This window comes from Gambusia affinis, linkage group LG10, assembly GCF_019740435.1.
Source record: "Gambusia affinis linkage group LG10, SWU_Gaff_1.0, whole genome shotgun sequence".
Lineage (NCBI taxonomy): Eukaryota > Metazoa > Chordata > Actinopteri > Cyprinodontiformes > Poeciliidae > Gambusia > Gambusia affinis.
The window spans coordinates 29,545,454-29,563,885 of record NC_057877.1 but is presented as its reverse complement, the minus strand read 5'-3'; the positions used below and the strand labels follow the sequence as shown (position 1 = coordinate 29,563,885).

Sequence of the window (18,432 nt, the reverse complement as noted above, 5' to 3'; positions counted from 1 at the left end):
GCATCCAGATTTAAGAGCAGGTAGATTGCAGAGATCAGAGGTATGATCTTTACGGGCTTATAGTGAGGTGCGCTCTATAGTCCGGAAAATACGGTATTTGTAAGCTGCACTTCTATTCGGACTGAGAGATGCACTAAACTGCAGTTCCAGCAGTTGGCCACCAGTGGGCGCAGTAAAGGCTGGTCAGCGGAGCATATTGATGTCTATGTGACTGTTAACAGTGTTCATCAAATAAAAGAACCTCCAAAAATCACACTGTGCAACACATGATACTCCCACATCTTCATTATTTTTATAGATTCTCAGCCCTCCTGGACATGGCAGAACCAAAAACGATTTAAACATAAATATAACTTGTACTGAGTCACTACAATAAGCCAATATGTATGAGGAATTTTATCAAGTGGAGTCACTCAGTAAAACTTGTTTTTTTATAGCCTTAAACTTTTGTAAAGGTGATTATATCTGTGCCACTGAACAAGCTCATATATAAACATTTCTATTTTAGTTTGACTTTATGGTTCTCAATAGTTTGCTTACTGAGAAAAACACATTTGATGTGCATTACCACTTACTGGTCATTTTTGGTCCTGCAGCTTGAACACAATAAAAACCTTTTAAACCACATTTTACGTTACATTTCACGGTAACTTTGCCGACCCCACACCCCCATTTGCGCTTTTATGCCCCCCGCCCCTCTACACACACACACAGAGGGGTACCGGACTGACCAGTGTGAACCTGGATCCGGATTCCTTCCGTGCTGAAGCGACAGATCCAGACAGATATCGGGTTCTAATGGAAATGAGCGCAAATCCAGACTGTTTCAGACTTCTGGTGAATTATCGATTTGATCAGCAGGGGGCGCCACATTTCTTAGGGCCAGATAAACTAAAACCCGCTTCATCAGTTGGGAAGAAAACCAGTCAGAACCTAACCTGTTGGGTCTGAGTGGAAGTCACTGGGCTCCAGTAGAACTCATGTAATAATAAAATATAACTGTGTTCTTCCTGCTGAGCCATGCTTTAGATTTTCTGCTTTAAATCTCCGTTTTTCTCAATTAAAACAAGAATTTTCGTCCTGGATCATTTGCTTTTATTGTGAAACCTCTAATCGGAAATGACGCTTCCTTCTTTAATCCTTATCCGCCGAATCTGCCTTCATTGACCCACCCGAACCGAACCGAACTTGATCCTTTCTTTGAAGCATGGGGCCGACAGGTGAGTGGCTGCTGGCCGGTTTCACGGCACAGGGAGCAGTTTGCGGTAAAAAGCGTTTTTTTGTAGGGATTTCAGCATAGCGGCTTTAACCTGCGGGAGCTAGCTGACAGTTAGCATCATGCTAACACCTGTGACAGGTGGTCAGAGCTCACCTGCAGCACGCTGGTTCTATACCGGTGTCGGTTCTGTGCTGAATCAGATCGATAAGAAAATTATTATTATATTATTACCGGTAATTTATTTTCATTTAATTTAAACTTTCCGATCTGTGTAGCATGTTGCTAACAGTGGGAGCTAACTGACTCATCAGCAGCTCCGGTCTGCTAAACCTGTCACATTATTATTAGTTGATTTGAGGTGATCAGGTCCAATCAGAGCTTATTTAATCACATCTGGAATAAAACACAATTATTTTATCAATAATTATTACAAAGATTAGCGATATTATGTAGCTAAGACTGGAATTATTAGGTAAAATTTTAGTTCATTAATGAATGAATGAAATCACAAACATCTGAACAATAACTGTTATTAAACAGAAAAGATATGAATTTAAATGATATTAATGATCCAGAACAGGACAGTTTTCTAACTGATTTCATTTTATACCGTTGGATTAGGTTGATGTAAATTCTGACTCTAAATTATTTCCATCCTAATAGTCAGCCTGCCCTATTAATATAATAGAATAAACTTTATTGATTCCCCAATGGAAATCGCTTATTTGCTGACAAGCTACTCCGTCCAAGCTGTAAATATTAGTAAATACAAATATAACCATATGCAATATAAAATGAAAATGTGATTACAAATTGAATAATTAATAAATGAATGCATTATTATAAACCAAATATAATCAACACATTTAGTCTTAACATAAATGTAACTCTCATTTACATTAATAAAAGTTAATTAAACATTAATTCTTCTTGTTCAGGTGATCTAGGTCACCTGGTTGAAATCTATGGATTGGATAGGTAGCTGTGTCGATGCCTGATTAAAATACTTATAAACATATTGAGTGTGTTGACAGAGTGCTACTTTAAATCAACAATATTAAAAATCATATTTCTGTTGCCACGATGAAGATGGTATTTGATGTTTCCATGGCAACACTCGGAGCCGCTCGTCCGGCTGCAGGAACCGGTTCAGCCTGTTTCCTGTTCACATCTAATCCAGAATAACTGAATAAACTGCATCATCACCTTCATCTCACAGTGAAGGAAACGTTTTCTGCTCAACGATCATAAAGCGTCAACCTAACAGATTATATATAGGAATGTACATAAATAATATTGTAATTAGGCCATAACAGCAGTTTTAATATCTAATATCTGAACAAACAATTATGATCATAAGAAATATTCAAACCACACTAAAAATGATCTGGAGGTTTTAGTAGTCAGACAGAAAAACTGATGTTTTGGTCTAAAACGATGAAGATATTGTTTACTGCAACCATGTTGCTTGACCTCCGACCTCCATTTATTATTCATATATTTATGCAGTAATTTAAAATAAGTCTGAACTAAATGTTGTTGACACATTATGATTGCTGCAATAATAAAATGAGCTTTTAAAAGTTATATTCAGGACATTAAACTTGCAGAAGGTTTTTATGACTCTTTGGAGGATTGAGGACGGGTCCTCAGGAATGTAGCTGACCACGGAGCTGCCGGATTTCCATTGTTGTTTTATTAAAACCTGATGGTGTTAAAAAATTATAATTAACAGGACATTACTTCATATCGCTTCATAAATCATAATTCACAAAATTAAGAATAAAAGTACACAAAAGTAGTATCTAAAATGTAACCCTACTTATGTTTTATAAGTTTTCTTTTTGCACTCTTTCAGTGGAACCAGATTTAGACACATTTTCAGCAATGAATGAAACTTCTTAATATTTAAATAAATATATTCATAATCAGCCCTTTCTCAGTTGTTGCATTGATTTGGTGAGGAGAGATTCAGATTTGATCTTCTATTCATTTTCTTTTGCTTCCTATTAAAATTAATGTTTTTAATAAAGAAAGTGAATAAAAACAAAAAGCTAAACTAAAGAAGCTGCTAAATGTAGAGACCATGTGACTTTGGTGTCTTCATGTTCTGGCTTCTGATTGGCTGAGCGGCCATATATAAGTCTCAGTGGAGGCACTTCCACGTCTTGAGCGTCTAGTGTGGCGCGATTTGAACCGTTTTGAGCGTTTGACCCGTCCAGCGTGTCCGACGGTCAAAACTCGTTTGGTGTGAACGGACCAGTAGGGTGTGAATACTTTCTCACAGCCGTGCTCACCTGTCCGTGTGTCCAGGTGAAGTGGCGTTCGGCAGCCCGGCGGCAGTCTGCGCGGAGAACCGTCTGCGCTGGGACCTGAGCCCGGAGCAGATCCGGCAGCGCTCCGACGACCTGATCCGGAACACTAAGGAAGTTTACGACGGCGTGGGCCGGCTGGAGCTGGACGCCGTTACCATGGAGAACACGCTGAAGGCGCTGGCCGACGTGGAGGTGGAGTACACCGGTGAGTCCGCTGGGGGTCAGAGGTCACACCACAACCAGTTTTCTCTGCTCACAGTTGTCTGGGAGGGATGGAGCTCTCTGCTGGGGTCAGGGGTCAGCTGGGGATCTCCGGCTTTGTCTCTGGTGGAGCTGAGTCAGCAGAGCCTGAATCAGAGCGATGGTTCAAATCCCATCAGCAGTTTGCAGACAAAGCAGCTGAACCAGCAGCAGCTTTGTTCTGCATGAAAACATCTCCAGCTCCTGATTGGTCCGTTCCACCAGCCTGCTTTCATTTATTCCAAAATAAAAGTCTTTTAATTTAAGTCATATAACAAATTAAAAGTGAAAATTGTCTTTTTCTCCAAACCAGTCCAGCTTAGAAGCGGGCCCAGACCGGGTCATGTCAGAACCCGATCTTGACTGGTCCAGTATTATTTCAGCTTCTCCCTCCGCAGGAGGTTGGAGCTCCCTCTAGTGGAGGCCAGAGGTTCTGCAGATGGAGACCATCCTGCTGGTCTCTGGAGAACCAAACGACTCCTGAGCTCCAGGAAACATTCATCGAGTAAAGTTGGTCTGATTGAAGGTTAAAGGTCTGTTTTTTCTCCTGCTGTGGCTCCGCCCCCTCTGCTGTGACCCCGCCCCCTCCTCAGTCCAGAGGAACATGCTGGACTTCCCCCAGCACGTTTCTCCCTGTAAGGATGTCCGGGCAGCCAGCACCGAGGCCGATAAGCGTCTGTCCGAGTTCGACGTGGAGATGAGCATGAGGGAGGACGTCTACCTGAGGATCGTCGCCCTGCAGGTGAGCTGATGTCAGTTGACCTCTGACTCTCAGGGTCAGAGGTCAACTCGGTGAGTGGTTTTTGATCATCTCTGCAGAAGAAGACGGAGGGCACCAGCATCGCTCCGGAGGCTCGGCGCTACATGGAGCGACTGATCAAGCTGGGCCGGAGGAACGGCCTGCACCTGCCCACCGAGACCCAACAGGTGGCGCTGCTTCCTTCTCTTCACCTTAAGCTGACTGTTCCCACACCTGCTGAAGCAGGTTCTGGACTGAGCGGCTCTGCTGAGGTTCTGGAGAACATGTTGCTCTAACAGCCCCTCCGTGGTTCTGCTTCTCCTTCCAGGAGATCAAGAGCATCAAGAAGAAGCTGAGCAACCTGAGCATCGACTTCAACAAGAACCTGAACGAGGACACCACCTGCCTGAGCTTCACCCGCGAGCAGCTGGGTGAGTCCTGCTCCAGAACCAGAACCAGAACCAGAACCAGAACCTCCACATGGTCCACAGCCTCCATTGTCCTACCACAACATTTATCACTGGACTGACTGAATCTGGAGGTTCTGGACAGTTTTCCATGATGCTCCCAGTCTGAACTGGTGTGGTTGTGTGGGACCACCAGGTGGGCTCCCTGAGGACTTCCTGAGCTCTCTGGATCAGGACGGCGACCAGCTGAAGATCACGCTCAAGTATCCTCACTACTTCCCCACCATGAAGAAATGCTTCGTTCCGGAAACCCGCAGGAAGCTGGAGGAGGCTTTCCACTCCCGCTGCAAGGAGGTCTGTTGTCCCCGGGGCTGGGCTGGCCTTCTGCACCGGAGTTTGACCTCTGACCTCCCCAGCTGTGTGTTTCCAGGAGAACTCTGTGATCCTGAAGGAGCTGGTGAAGCTGCGAGCCCAGAAGAGTTCCCTGCTGGGCTTCAGCACCCACGCTGACTTCGTCCTGGAGATGAACATGGCCAAGTCTGCCAAGAAGGTGGCCAGCTTCCTGGGTGAGCCGCAGCACCGGCCAATCAGAGATGTGCTCAGATTAGTCCTGATGTTGTGGCTATATCTTGTACATATTTTCCATGTAAGGGTCTCCTGTCTGTCCCCGGTCTCTGTCTCAGAGGACCTGTCCAGGAAGCTGAAGCCTCTGGGTGAGGAGGAGCGCTCCATCCTGCTGCAGCTGAAGCAGAAGGAGTGTGAGAAGCGAGGTTTTGACTTCGATGGACAGCTGCACGCCTGGGATACGCGTTACTTCATGACCCAGGTAGGAGGCGCGCCCCGTCCGCCCTCACGCCGCTGACCTGTGGGTCCCCAGGTTTTCTCTTTGGCTCTCGGTGAAGGCAGACGCTTCTTTTCTCTGCTCCCTTCCTCCCATCCGCCGCTTGCTCTGTTTCTGAGTTGCTTCATTTGGAGCTTTTCTTTGCACATCCTCTGAATCTACAAATTATGGATCTGGTCAACCGCTCTCTCTATGCAATTGATCACATTTTCTCAACGAGAAGACTGGGCAGAGGATTTATTGGATTTATTTGGACTCATGATAACAGGATTTCAGGCTGACATGTTGTGGGATAGAGACGATTCTCTCGCAGGCAAACTTTGGATGCTAGAACTCGCTAGCGGGATGGAATCCATCTTGGAGAAGTTGCTAGTTCTGGCCTGATGGCAACAATCATGCTAATTTGGATGATTGGAATCTGCAGAGATGTACTGGTCATTTATAATTCAAAATCTACCCGACCTGAAGCACTTTGCCTGTTTTGTCTGAACTGACTGGCTGATTGTCTCAAATGTCCTGGATGAAATGTAAAACAGAGGCAGAACTGTTCATGGAACGACTGCAAACACATTTCATGGCCACTCGTACACACTGTGACATCACTGCCTTGCTCTGTACTCATTACTTCAGATAATACACCTTTTAGGTTATTATCCAGAGAAACTCTATTAGTTTTATTCATACTGACCCAGTACAGGAACATCTAGTTATATATTCACTCAACCCAGAGTTGTTAGTTGGAACAAAAACATCTGGTTCCTTTGTATCATTTAAATGTTACTACCAGAGATCAACATGATGAGAGATGATGTCAGACTGGTTACACAGGTTCTCCTTTCTGTTTTCGTTTTTGGTTTGTTGTATTTCCTCTTATCATGTAAAGAAGCACTTTGAATCGCCGTGGAAACATAAACAAAATGACCTAACCTTACCCAGGTGGAGGAGACCCGGTACGCGGTGGACCAGAACCTGCTGAAGGAGTTCTTCCCCATGGAGGTTGTGACCCGCGGGCTGCTGGATCTGTACCAGGACCTGCTGGGCCTGAGCTTCCAGCTGGAGGCGGCGCCGTCCGCCTGGCACCCCGACGTGACGCTCTACTGCGTCAGGGACCGCGCCGCCGGCCACGTGGTGGGCCAGTTCTACCTGGACCTGTATCCCAGGTCAGAACCGGAACCGGGTCGGGGTGCTTGGTGTCGGGTCAGAACCAGAACCTGTGTGTCCCTGCAGGGAGGGGAAGTACGGCCACGCCGCCTGCTTCGGCCTGCAGCCCGGCTGCCTGCGGCCCGACGGCTCGCGCCAGATGTCGGTGGCGGCCATGGTGGCCAACTTCAGCAAGCCGACTGCGGCGGCGCCGTCGTTGCTGCAGCACGACGAGGTGGAGACCTACTTCCACGAGTTTGGACACGTCATGCACCAGCTCTGCGCCCAGGTCCGCCGCTGAATGGTGAGGTCACAGAAGGTCACGGGGCTCCGCCTCCTGACCCGCTGCCGCTGTGTCTGCAGGCGGACTACGCCATGTTCAGCGGGACGCACGTGGAGCGCGACTTTGTGGAGGCGCCGTCCCAGATGCTGGAGAACTGGGTCTGGGAGGCGGAGCCTCTGCAGAGGATGTCCCGCCACTACAAGACGGGAAAACCCATCCCGGCAGAACTCCTGGACAAACTCATCAAGTCCCGACTGGCCAACACCGGTGAGTACAAACACTGTGGTTCTGGTCCAAACGGGTCCACAGAACCTCTGGTCAGAACCTGCAATAAAAAGACTAAATCCAGCGTCTCTCTAGCAGAGCGACAGGTTTTCAGTTAAACTGGGATTTTCTTTGGCTCAACATTTTTCACTGCTCACGTCGCCATGGTTACTCAAAAAGCCGACAAAAGTAACGGCCCGGATGCAGTTGGAGCTTCTTGGATCGGAACACACCGACAGTGAAAGAAGGCAGCACTTTGATACGAGGCGTAGAACAATGAGTGATGCTGCGGCCGGACCCAATAATCCCAATAATCCCAATAATCACAATAATCACAATAATCACAATAATCACAATAAAACTATTCCAGCCTCTCAAACTGTTGCGGCTTCAGACACGCTGACTCAGCGTCTGAAGAAACGCTTTAGTGTCACACTGCCGTCCTGCCAGGTGGTGGCAGCAGAGAGCTGGCCCTGAAGCTCAGGAGAAATCAGTAAAGTAACTAAGTTTCTTTTGGACTGCAGGGCTGTTTAACCTGCGGCAGATCGTTCTGGCCAAGGTGGACCAGGCTCTGCACACCAGAACCGGACTGGACCCAGCAGAGGAGTACGGCCGGCTCTGCCGGGAGGTCCTGGGGATCCCTGCATCACAAGGTCACACACACACACACACAGCAGTATGTAATTGACCAGAACGCTCTGATCTGCTGGATGAAGCAGTGAAACCTTCCTGTCAGAAAACCTTCAGTTGATAAAAACTGAGATTCTCACAGCGAAGAAAAATCAGGCAGGGCTAAAAACATTAACAAGTCAATTTATGTTTTTCAGCTGGAAGAATAAAAAGCTAATATGATAAATGGTGATGTCATCATAACATCAGCTCCCTCATTGGCCGCTCCGGCCGTTTGATTCCAACTTTAACTCTGACTGAGATCAGCTGCTGCCTGCTGCTCCTCCCTCCAGTAAAATGTAACGTTTATGTAGTGAAGCATCGAATCCTCACTGACCTGATGTTACGTGGAAGCAGTTATTTATTCTGGGAGCTGTAGGACTTGAGGAAACATCTTCAAACTGTTCATTTCAACGTTTAGCTAGCTTAGCATGACTTTAGCACTAAGGAAAGGTTCACCTTCAGTTTGCAGTGCTTTGCTGTGGAAACATTTTTGATGATGATTCAAATCAAGAAATAATTTTCTTACCTTTTGTTAAAAAAAAATCCACCTCTTCAAGTCCACTTTATCCATAAAAAAAAAACTCTCCACTTTCCCCCCATCTTTTAAAACCGTTCTCACCTGTCCAACAGGTGACATGAAGGATCCTCTAGAGAGAGGGGCGGGGCTTAAAACATCTCGTGAGATCTTCAAAATAACACGAGATTTAAGTCTCTTTCAGATTTAGCAGAACTTTAAGTTCTTTATTTTGCATCATTTTATTTTGGAAAGCATCTTCGACTTTTATTTCACATGTGAATGATGCAATGATTCAATCATCTGATCTTTACATGGAGACAAACGTGATGACATGTTGCATAAACCAGGAAGGAAATCCTTTATCACATGTGCAACATGGGAACCCATCATGGCTGATTGGTCCAACTCTGTTTTTACTTCATATTAATCACTGCTGTAATTAAGTTTTTTACAGATGATCATAATATTCACCGTTGTGGGAAGAATTGATCAGTTATTGGCAACTATTGACATAACTGAGCAAATCTTGATTTGACATAAACGGATCATCTCTTAATATTAACCAAACTAAGTTTATTTAAATAAAACGTACAGTGGAGGATCTGTGGATTTCTTTATAGAAGGAAGTTTTACCAGTAAAATAAAATTCAATATTAACAGAATAAAGTTACTACTTTATTTATTTTACGTCTTTATTCTCAAAATGACAGTTTTTTCCCTGACAGTCGAAAAAGGAAATTGTTGGAGATTTGATATTAAAACACGATGCTGAAAGTAAATTCAAATATTTAAAGATTATTGATTTATAAATGAAAATGGAGACGACATATTAGATACATGCAAATATTGCAAAGACCACATTAAGTCTGCAAATGTCTGAAATGATGCAGCGTTATGTTCCATTAACTTCCCTTTGTGAGCAGTCATGTGGTTTCATCAGATGTGATGATTATCATTCAGAAAATGGTTTTGCTTCGGTGCTGCCTGTTCTTGGACAGTTTTCCTGTTTTCAGTTGATTTTCTAATAAATCCCACCAAAGTGTTCCTCCATCCTCTCACATCCATCAGAACTGTCTGGATTTCCTTTATGATTTCTGAATTCAGGTCACTTTGTTCATTTCTCTTCTGGTTTCATCCAGTAAAATATTCATATCAAATATCAAACCTTCAGAAACTTCACATTATCATGTAGAAACAAAAGTCTGGGGTCCCAACACTGACCCTGGGGGACGCCATAAGTAATGACAGCCCCCCCACAGGAACCAACATGCCGGCCACCTTCGGCCACCTGGCGGGGGGCTACGACGCCCAGTACTACGGCTACCTGTGGAGCGAGGTTTTCTCCATGGACATGTTCTACGCTCGCTTCAAGCAGGAGGGCATCATGAACCCCCAGGTGAGCCCCGCCTCCCGCCTCCGCCTCACCTGTCCAGCTAGGTGGCTGAGTTCTCTCTCCTGATTGGTCCTTCCAGGTGGGTCTGGACTACAGGAAGTTCATCCTGCAGCCCGGCGGCTCTGAGGACGCGGCGGACATGTTGAGGAAGTTCCTGGGCCGGGAACCCAAACAGGAAGCCTTCCTCCAGAGCAAAGGGCTGACGGTGGAGCCGGCCGCCGGCACGCCCTGTCCCTGCTGACCAATCACAGCCGCCGGCCACGCCCCAGTCTGAACTGTGGACTGAATTTTCTAGAAAAATCCAGTAAAATGTTCCAGAGAATAAAGACTTGAGTTCATCTGAGTCTGAAAACATTTTTGCAGAAAAATCAGAGGAGTTTAGAGAACAGTGGGCGGAGCTTAATGGGAATGAATTTAAACTTTAAAACTCAAGTGATGTTTAATCCTCTAAAGTCCAGGTTGGATGAACGGAAACATAGAACTGTAATCTAGAAGCTGCATTTGATTATAATCTGAAACTGAAACATTAAAGTTTAAATATTCATGTTTAAAATATTCTGTGGAGATAATGATGCAACTACAGCAAAATAACCAGGAACCCCTTCAATCCGGTTCCAATCCGGTTCCAATCTGGCACAGAACTGGTTTCATAACTGGAACCAGATCCAATCCAAACTGGTTCTGGTCCAGCATTAGAACTGGAAAGAATGGCTTGGAAGGAAACCAGGTTACAGTTTTCAGGTTTAAACCAAGGATGATACAGTTGCTCATTTCTGAAATCGTTGTCATGGAAACGCAGTTTATTGTTTCTGATATTGGAACATTTTGGATTCACAGATCAGTCACACTGAAGAATTCACTCCCACGCTTTTGTTTTTATGATTGAAATGATAAAAATTAAAACATTTTAAGCAATTTTAGTTTTTTAAATTTTGAAATGTTTCAAAAATAAATATTTGCCAAGGTTTTGACTAGGCCATTCCAGAATATTCAGCTTCTGCTGCGGGTTCAGGATGCTGCAGTTCAAATCTTCTCCAGGATGGAAGGAGGGAAGGAAAGATGAAGGAATGGTGGATGGTGGATGGATGGATGGAAGATGGATGATGGATGGATGGTGGATGGATGATGAGCTGAAGGTCGGGCCGTCGGCCCTCCGGAGCCTCGCTGTCCTCTGGTCTGACAGACATAGTTGTTGCATGATGATGATACAAACTTCCTCCTGTTTGCTCTTTTTATTTATTTCTTTTTATTTTATTTTACAGCACTCCTCTTTTTCCATTTTGACATGTATGTTCTGCTACCATGAAATCTGGACAGCATCTATTTTTTATTCCTTCAGGATCCTCAGCAAGTGAGGATCTACAACAAGACTTATTTCCCATTATTTTATTGCTCTGCCATTTAGTTTAATGCAGGTATTGTCGGGATGGAATATCTCAGTGATTCCCTTCCCTCATCCATCCTTCGTCACACAAAAGAGATCATGTTGCTGTGAAATCAAACTTTATTCCACTCTGATTCAGTTGGGGAGACACTTACAGTTCTACTCTCCTCAGGGTGTCTCTGCACATTTAGACATTTTACTCTGTGGCGCCTCCCTCTTTGACAGTTGGCTATAAAACACTCAGCAAACTAGTTGAAGCAACTTTCAGCAAAGTCTTAAGCACAACAACTTCTAATGTGGTTATGTGTTTCCTGGTTTCACAACATATTTTAATCTGTTACTCAAACACACCCAGTTCTAACTGAAACACAACTCCTTATATGGTAAGACAGTCAGTACATCCTGTTCCCTATTTACAGACACCTGGACTCTTGGATGATGGAGGGAGGATGGAGGGATGGTGGAGGGATGACGGATGGTGGAGGGATGATGGAGGGAGGATGGAGGGATGGTGGAGGGATGGTGGATGGTGGAGGGATGATGGAGGGAGGATGGAGGGATGGTGGAGGGAGGATGGAGGGATGATGGAGGGATGATGGAGGGAGGATGGATGGTGGAGGGATGATGGAGGGATGATGGAGGGAGGATGGAGGGATGGTGGATGGTGGAGGGATGATGGAGGGAGGATGGATGGTGGAGGGATGATGGAGGGAGGATGGAGGGATGGTGGAGGGAGGATGGAGGGATGATGGAGGGATGGTGGAGGGAGGATGGAGGGATGGTGGAGGGATGATGGAGGGAGGATGGAGGGATGGTGGAGGGATGATGGAGGGAGGATGGATGGTGGAGGGATGATGGAGGGAGGATGGAGGGAGGATGGAGGGATGGTGGAGGGATGATGGAGGGATGGTGGAGGGAGGATGGAGGGATGGTGGAGGGATGATGGAGGGAGGATGGAGGGATGGTGGAGGGAGGATGGAGGGATGGTGGAGGGATGATGGAGGGAGGATGGAGGGATGGTGGAGGGAGGATGGAGGGATGGTGGAGGGAGGATGGAGGGATGATGGAGGGAGGATGGAGGGAGGATGGAGGGATGTTGGAGGGATGATGGAGGGATGGTGGAGGGATGATGGAGGGAGGATGGAGGGATGGTGGAGGGAGGATGGAGGGATGGTGGAGGGATGATGGAGGGATGGTGGAGGGATGATGGAGGGAGGATGGAGGGATGGTGGAGGGATGATGGAGGGAGGATGGAGGGATGGTGGAGGGATGATGGAGGGATGATGGAGGATGGAGGGATGATGGAGGGATGGTGGAGGGAGGATGGAGGGATGGTGGAGGGATGATGGAGGGAGGATGGAGGGATGGTGGAGGGAGGATGGAGGGATGGTGGAGGGATGATGGAGGGAGGATGGAGGGATGGTGGAGGGAGGATGGAGGGATGGTGGAGGGATGATGGAGGGATGATGGAGGGATGATGGAGGGAGGATGGAGGGATGGTGGAGGGAGGATGGAGGGATGGTGGAGGGAGGATGGAGGGATGGTGGAGGGATGATGGAGGGATGACGGATGGTGGAGGGATGATGGAGGGATGATGGATGGTGGAGGGATGATGGAGGGAGGATGGAGGGATGGTGGAGGGAGGATGGAGGGATGGTGGAGGGATGATGGAGGGATGATGGAGGGATGATGGAGGGATGGATGATGGAGGGATGGTGGAGGGATGATGGAGGGATGATGGATGATGGAGGGATGATGGAGGGATGGTGGAGGGATGATGGAGGGATGATGGAGGGATGATGGAGGGATGGTGGAGGGATGATGGAGGGATGATGGAGGGATGATGGAGGGATGGTGGAGGGATGATGGAGGGATGATGGATGATGGAGGGATGATGGAGGGATGGTGGAGGGATGATGGAGGGATGATGGAGGGATGGTGGAGGGATGATGGAGGGATGATGGAGAGATGGTGGAGGGATGATGGAGCGATGGTGGAGGGATGATGGAGGGATGATGGAGAGATGGTGGAGGGATGATGGAGGGATGGTGGAGGGATGATGGAGGGATGATGGAGGGATGATGGAGGGATGATGGAGGGATGATGGAGGGATGATGGAGGGATGGTGGAGGGATGATGGAGGGATGATGGAGGGATGATGGAGGGATGATGGAGGGATGATGGAGGGATGATGGAGTGATGATGGAGGGATGATGGAGGGATGATGGAGTGATGATGGAGGGATGATGGAGAGATGGTGGAGGGATGATGGAGGGATGATGGAGGGATGATGGAGAGATGGTGGAGGGATGATGGAGAGATGGTGGAGGGATGATGGAGGGATGATGGAGGGATGATGGAGGGATGATGGAGGGATGATGGAGGGATGATGGAGGGATGACGGATGGTGGAGGGATGGTGGAGGGATGATGGAGGGATGATGGAGGGATGATGTAGGGATGATGGAGGGATGATGCTCCACCAGCTCCAGCTGCTCTTCATTTCTCCAGTGACTCTTTGAAGAAGTTGAACTCGTTCTGCATCTGCTTGCGGAAAATCTCTTTGGCTCGTTGGACGTCCTTCTTCTCCTTCAGGTGTTTGTTGAGCAGATCCCTGAACTTCCCGGGCTTCCCGTCCATGTTGCTGCTCTTCCAGGTCCAGTAGGCGTTGCCGTAGCCGACGCTGAGTTGCCGGGCCAACCACACCCAGAGCCTGGAGCAAGGCAGCAGGCTGACCACCATCATGATGGGCTCCTCCTCCTCCAGGACCCGCTGGTACTCCTGCAGGTAGGCCTTCATGGCCGGGACCGCCTTGATGTTCGACACGCCCTGGAGAAGTTACAGGATGAAAGCCTTCAATGTGGACCAGAACCAGAACCTCCTGGGCCTCATGTGGAGATTGTGCAGAAGTTTCCACATGAGGCCACTCAGTGGAAACTCAAAGTTTTTCAGGCAACAGAAACAAACTAGAAAGAAGAAAAACTGGCGATCAGGTTGAGGAGGGGAATCGTTTCCTCTGACCCCAGATGGAAACGTTTCAAACAAACTGATTCACTTCATCCTTTTACTGTTTCCTTCCATTTTTTTGCTTTTATTATTTGTAACCTGCCTTGTGTGTTGTGAAAGGCGCCTTTTAAATAAATCTATCATGTAGAGTAGTTAGAAAGCATTGGCTGCTCCTGCTGCAGCAGCTGCTGCAGCTCCTGCTAGTATTGCGGCAGCAAACCAAGAAAAAGCCAAAGACCTTTGAATAGTTTTTCCAGCCAGTTTAAAGCTTTAGCTTTAGCTGCGCAGGATGTTAGCTAAATGGCGACTTGCTGACTCAGCGGTTCCCAAAGATTTTATGGATTAAAATAAAATCCCCCCAAAAAGAAAAAACAATCAACTGTTCACATCAGATATAAACCTATAAACACATTTTTTTTCAAACTCCACTGAAGTTTCTTTCATTCTTCAGGTTGCAACAAAAACTACAAACATGTTGGTGAAACAGTTTCTGTTTCTCACCCATTCATTCTGCTTCCTGCCCCCCCCAGGGAACACGCCCCACACTTTGGGAGCCACTGGACTAATCCATGTTAATATATCATCATCATCATCATCATCATCATCATCATCATCATCATCATCATCATCATCCAGCTACTGATCTAGATGCTATCTCTGTTCTGGTTGCATTTATTTAAATCGTCTCTTCACACCAAACGTTTGGATCATTTTTCTGCTCTTACTGGACTAAATAGATTATTCATTTAAATAAATAAGCAAACTTCAGAGATTGGAAATATTTGATTTTTACATTTTTGCAGTATAAAACAATGTTAATGCTAATCTGAGCATAATTACTGAACATTTTCTACGCCTCATATTTACGGGTTATTGTTTAGTTTGCATCAATAATATTTGGAAGGTTGCATGGATGTTTATTTTTTATAAATTAGGACAATCAGAGAAGCTTTAAAGAGAAAAATAAAGGAATAATAATTCATTCTGGTTGATGTATTTCTCCCTGCTGCTGGTGTTGACCTCTGACCTCTGACCTCCCCGTGCCGGGTTCTTACATTCAGGTTGAAGCTCTGCAGCATCGTGGTCTTGAATCTGTCGTAGCTCTGGTGTCTTCCCGTCAGGAAGGCCTTCAGGTCGTCGGCCTGGTCCGACCTCTGGGCGGCGCGCCCCAGCAGGTCGGTGACCTCCGCCAGGTACCAGATGTCCTGGATCAGGAAGGAGGCGTACCTGTCGGCCTGCAGGTCGCCCAGCTGCATGTGCTGCAGGAAGGGGAGCTGCAGCGTCTGCTGGGCCAGGTCCAGGTTCTCCAGCCACAGCTCCTCGTAAACATCTGGACTTCCTGCAGGAGGAGAAACAGCGTCAGAACACCAGAGGGGGCGCCGCAGGGCAGGAGGTCCGGCTCTCACCTGGCGGGGCCGAAGACAGACTCCACTTCCAGCTGTCAGGGCAGGCGGCGCCGGGGCTCCTCACATCTGCAACAGAAGGTCCGATGAAGACCAGCAGAACCCGGATACAAAGTTCTGATTGGAGCAGAGCTCACCGTGCATGTGCTCAGAATGAGCCGTCGAGCCGCAGGGATGAGTCAGCAGCAGGCAGGTCCAAACCCAGCAGAACCTCACTGTGAAAGCGGCTCAGTCAGAACAAGAAATCATGTTTATGACTGAAATCCAGAGAAACCACGAGACCTTACCGGACTCCATGTTCATCAGAAACGTCTCTGTTTCAGGCAAGAGCAGCTCAGAACCTCCTCCACTGGTTCCTGGAAGTCATGTGGGTCGGAGCAGGAAACCCACCAGAACCAGAGTTTCATTCTGACTCCACCTGTGAGATACTTTCACTTTCTGTTCAGCTGCACTTCCTGCTTTCACTACTCAAATTAATACGTTTATCACAAGTTTCATAAGGATTATGTTTAAACCACATCTGATATTTTTAGATATAAATGTTGCAAAACATGAACTCAGAAACTGAAGAAACATTTTATCTGTGTAAAATCAAATATTGAATGAAGGTTCTGTATTTTTACATAACTTTAATTTCCACTCAGTGAAACAATTTCAGAGTGAAAATTATCTTCATGAGAACAAAACAGAGAAGAACTTTCTAAACATTTTAAGAAACAAAACTTCAGATCTAACGCTTTCTTTCCAAATGTTAATGTTCACCACACACACACACACACACACACACACACACACACACACACACACACACACACACACACACACACACACACACACTCTCTGTCTCCGTCTCTCAGAATCTCCTGCAGACCTTCAGTTCAGTTGTTAGGAGAATAAATGTTTTCCTTTCTGCAGCAGATGCAGTCTGGAGACCTCTGACCTCTGACCTCTGTGTCACCTTCATGTCCAGGACTTGTACTATACCAGAGAGATGAGAGACAGGAGGAGTGATAGCAGAGCTTCAAGAGCTACACCAACCAGATTTACCTCCATAAATCTGAAGTTTCACATCAAAACAGCAGAAAAGATTCAAAGATTAGAATTCAGTTTCATGTTTAACTAGAAATGTGGAAGAAAACTGAAGTTCCTTTGTGTTTGACGAAGAACTTCCTGGTGAGGATCGTTCTGCATGTCCTCCACCCAGTTCTACACCATCTAGTTCTACACCACCCAGTTCTACACCATCTAGTTCTACACCATCTAGTTCTACACCATCTAGTTCTACACCATCTAGTTCTACACCATCTAGTTCTACACCACCCGGTCCTCCAGTCCCTCCACTGACTCCCTGTAGCTCAGAGAACAGACTTTATAAACTGTTGTTAGTTTATAAATCACTGAACGGTTCAGCACTTCTACACATTAAAGATCTATGTGAGCGTTGAATTCTGCGTTGTGTTTCATGTGTTGATCAGTCAAACCACAGAGCACCAAGTCTGAGTTTAGAGGCTCTCCGTTTATTTAACCTGTCAACAGCGAGATATTAGCATTAGCACATAGCATGTGCTCCAGTTCTCCAGCCCGATCTGTACAAATTAATAGTATTAACATGCATCAAATGTTATAAAGGCGTAATAGCAACTGAAATGAAAATAACACCTATCATTAATACAAAAGGAAAAATAAACATTTGAACAATATAATTGAAAGGATTACAATGGATTATAAAACTTGCCTCTTCCCAGTGGAACAAGTAACAAAAGAGGAAATTAATAACTTAATATTTCTAAAAGTCCTGGAGGACCAGGAACAAAAGAAGAAGAGAGTAAGGCGCAGCTGGAGGACCAAACCTCTCACAGCAGAGGAACACAAGGACAGTCGAGTGTAACAGACAAATGCATTAAAGAAAACATTTTGTGAAAATATACAACTATTAATATAGACCTAATTACATCTGCTGCTGTTGTATCAACCTTCCAGAACCGCTCAGGTTCTGGTTCTGGTTCTGTTCTGCATCTGAACCAGAAACAAACGAGGAGAAGCAGCATTCAGCATCTATGCACCACAAATCTGGAGCAAACTTCCAGAAAACTGTAAAACAGCTGAAACACTGAGATCCTTTTAATCTAGACTAAAACCAGCTGGTTAAATTTGGATTTGAAACGTAATCAATTATGAATTTAACGATATTCATAATTGATATCGTTAAATATCAATTTAACGATATCAAATTGATATCGTTAAATATCAATTTGATATTTAACGATATCAAATTGATATCGTTAAATATCAATTTAACGATACATGTTTAACAAAACATGTTAAGTCAAAACATGTTTTGACTTAATGTTTTGACATTAAGTCAAAACATTGACTTAATGTCAATGTTTTGATTGTTGCATGATAACCATGTTTTTATGATGTAAAGCTCTTTGAAATGCTTTGCTGCTGAAATGTGCTACAGATCAAATTTGATTGATTGATTGTAAATGAATCCTGAAGTTGTAAGGCAGAAACTCGGATACAGGTTAATTATTTTCACAGTTCAGCTTTTAGATCCACTGAAAACTTGAAGAATAATGGAAGGAAACGATTGGCTGATTTCTGTTT

General features: G+C 45.7%; 2 protein-coding genes across 2 annotated transcripts; one reads left to right on the top strand and one right to left on the bottom strand.

Moving 5' to 3' along the window:
* Nucleotides 1-1,074: 1,074 nt before the first annotated feature.
* thop1 (thimet oligopeptidase 1) lies at nucleotides 1,075-10,585 on the top strand. Its single transcript, XM_044128400.1, has 14 exons — nucleotides 1,075-1,220; nucleotides 3,533-3,739; nucleotides 4,368-4,516; nucleotides 4,594-4,701; nucleotides 4,842-4,944; nucleotides 5,117-5,274; nucleotides 5,351-5,486; nucleotides 5,604-5,746; nucleotides 6,698-6,921; nucleotides 6,989-7,190; nucleotides 7,265-7,451; nucleotides 7,973-8,101; nucleotides 9,897-10,033; nucleotides 10,110-10,585. Exons 1-14 carry the CDS (start codon nucleotides 1,208-1,210, stop codon nucleotides 10,269-10,271), a joined length of 2,058 nt encoding a protein of 685 aa, XP_043984335.1. The 5' UTR covers nucleotides 1,075-1,207; the 3' UTR covers nucleotides 10,272-10,585.
* Nucleotides 10,586-13,816: 3,231 nt separating this feature from the next.
* LOC122838113 lies at nucleotides 13,817-16,245 on the bottom strand. Its single transcript, XM_044128502.1, has 5 exons — nucleotides 16,110-16,245; nucleotides 15,960-16,037; nucleotides 15,826-15,891; nucleotides 15,475-15,758; nucleotides 13,817-14,242 (listed from the first exon to the last, which is right to left on the bottom strand). The coding sequence occupies exons 1-5, from the start codon at nucleotides 16,123-16,125 to the stop codon at nucleotides 13,913-13,915; spliced, it is 774 nt and encodes a 257-aa protein (XP_043984437.1). The 5' UTR covers nucleotides 16,126-16,245; the 3' UTR covers nucleotides 13,817-13,912.
* Nucleotides 16,246-18,432: the final 2,187 nt, after the last annotated feature.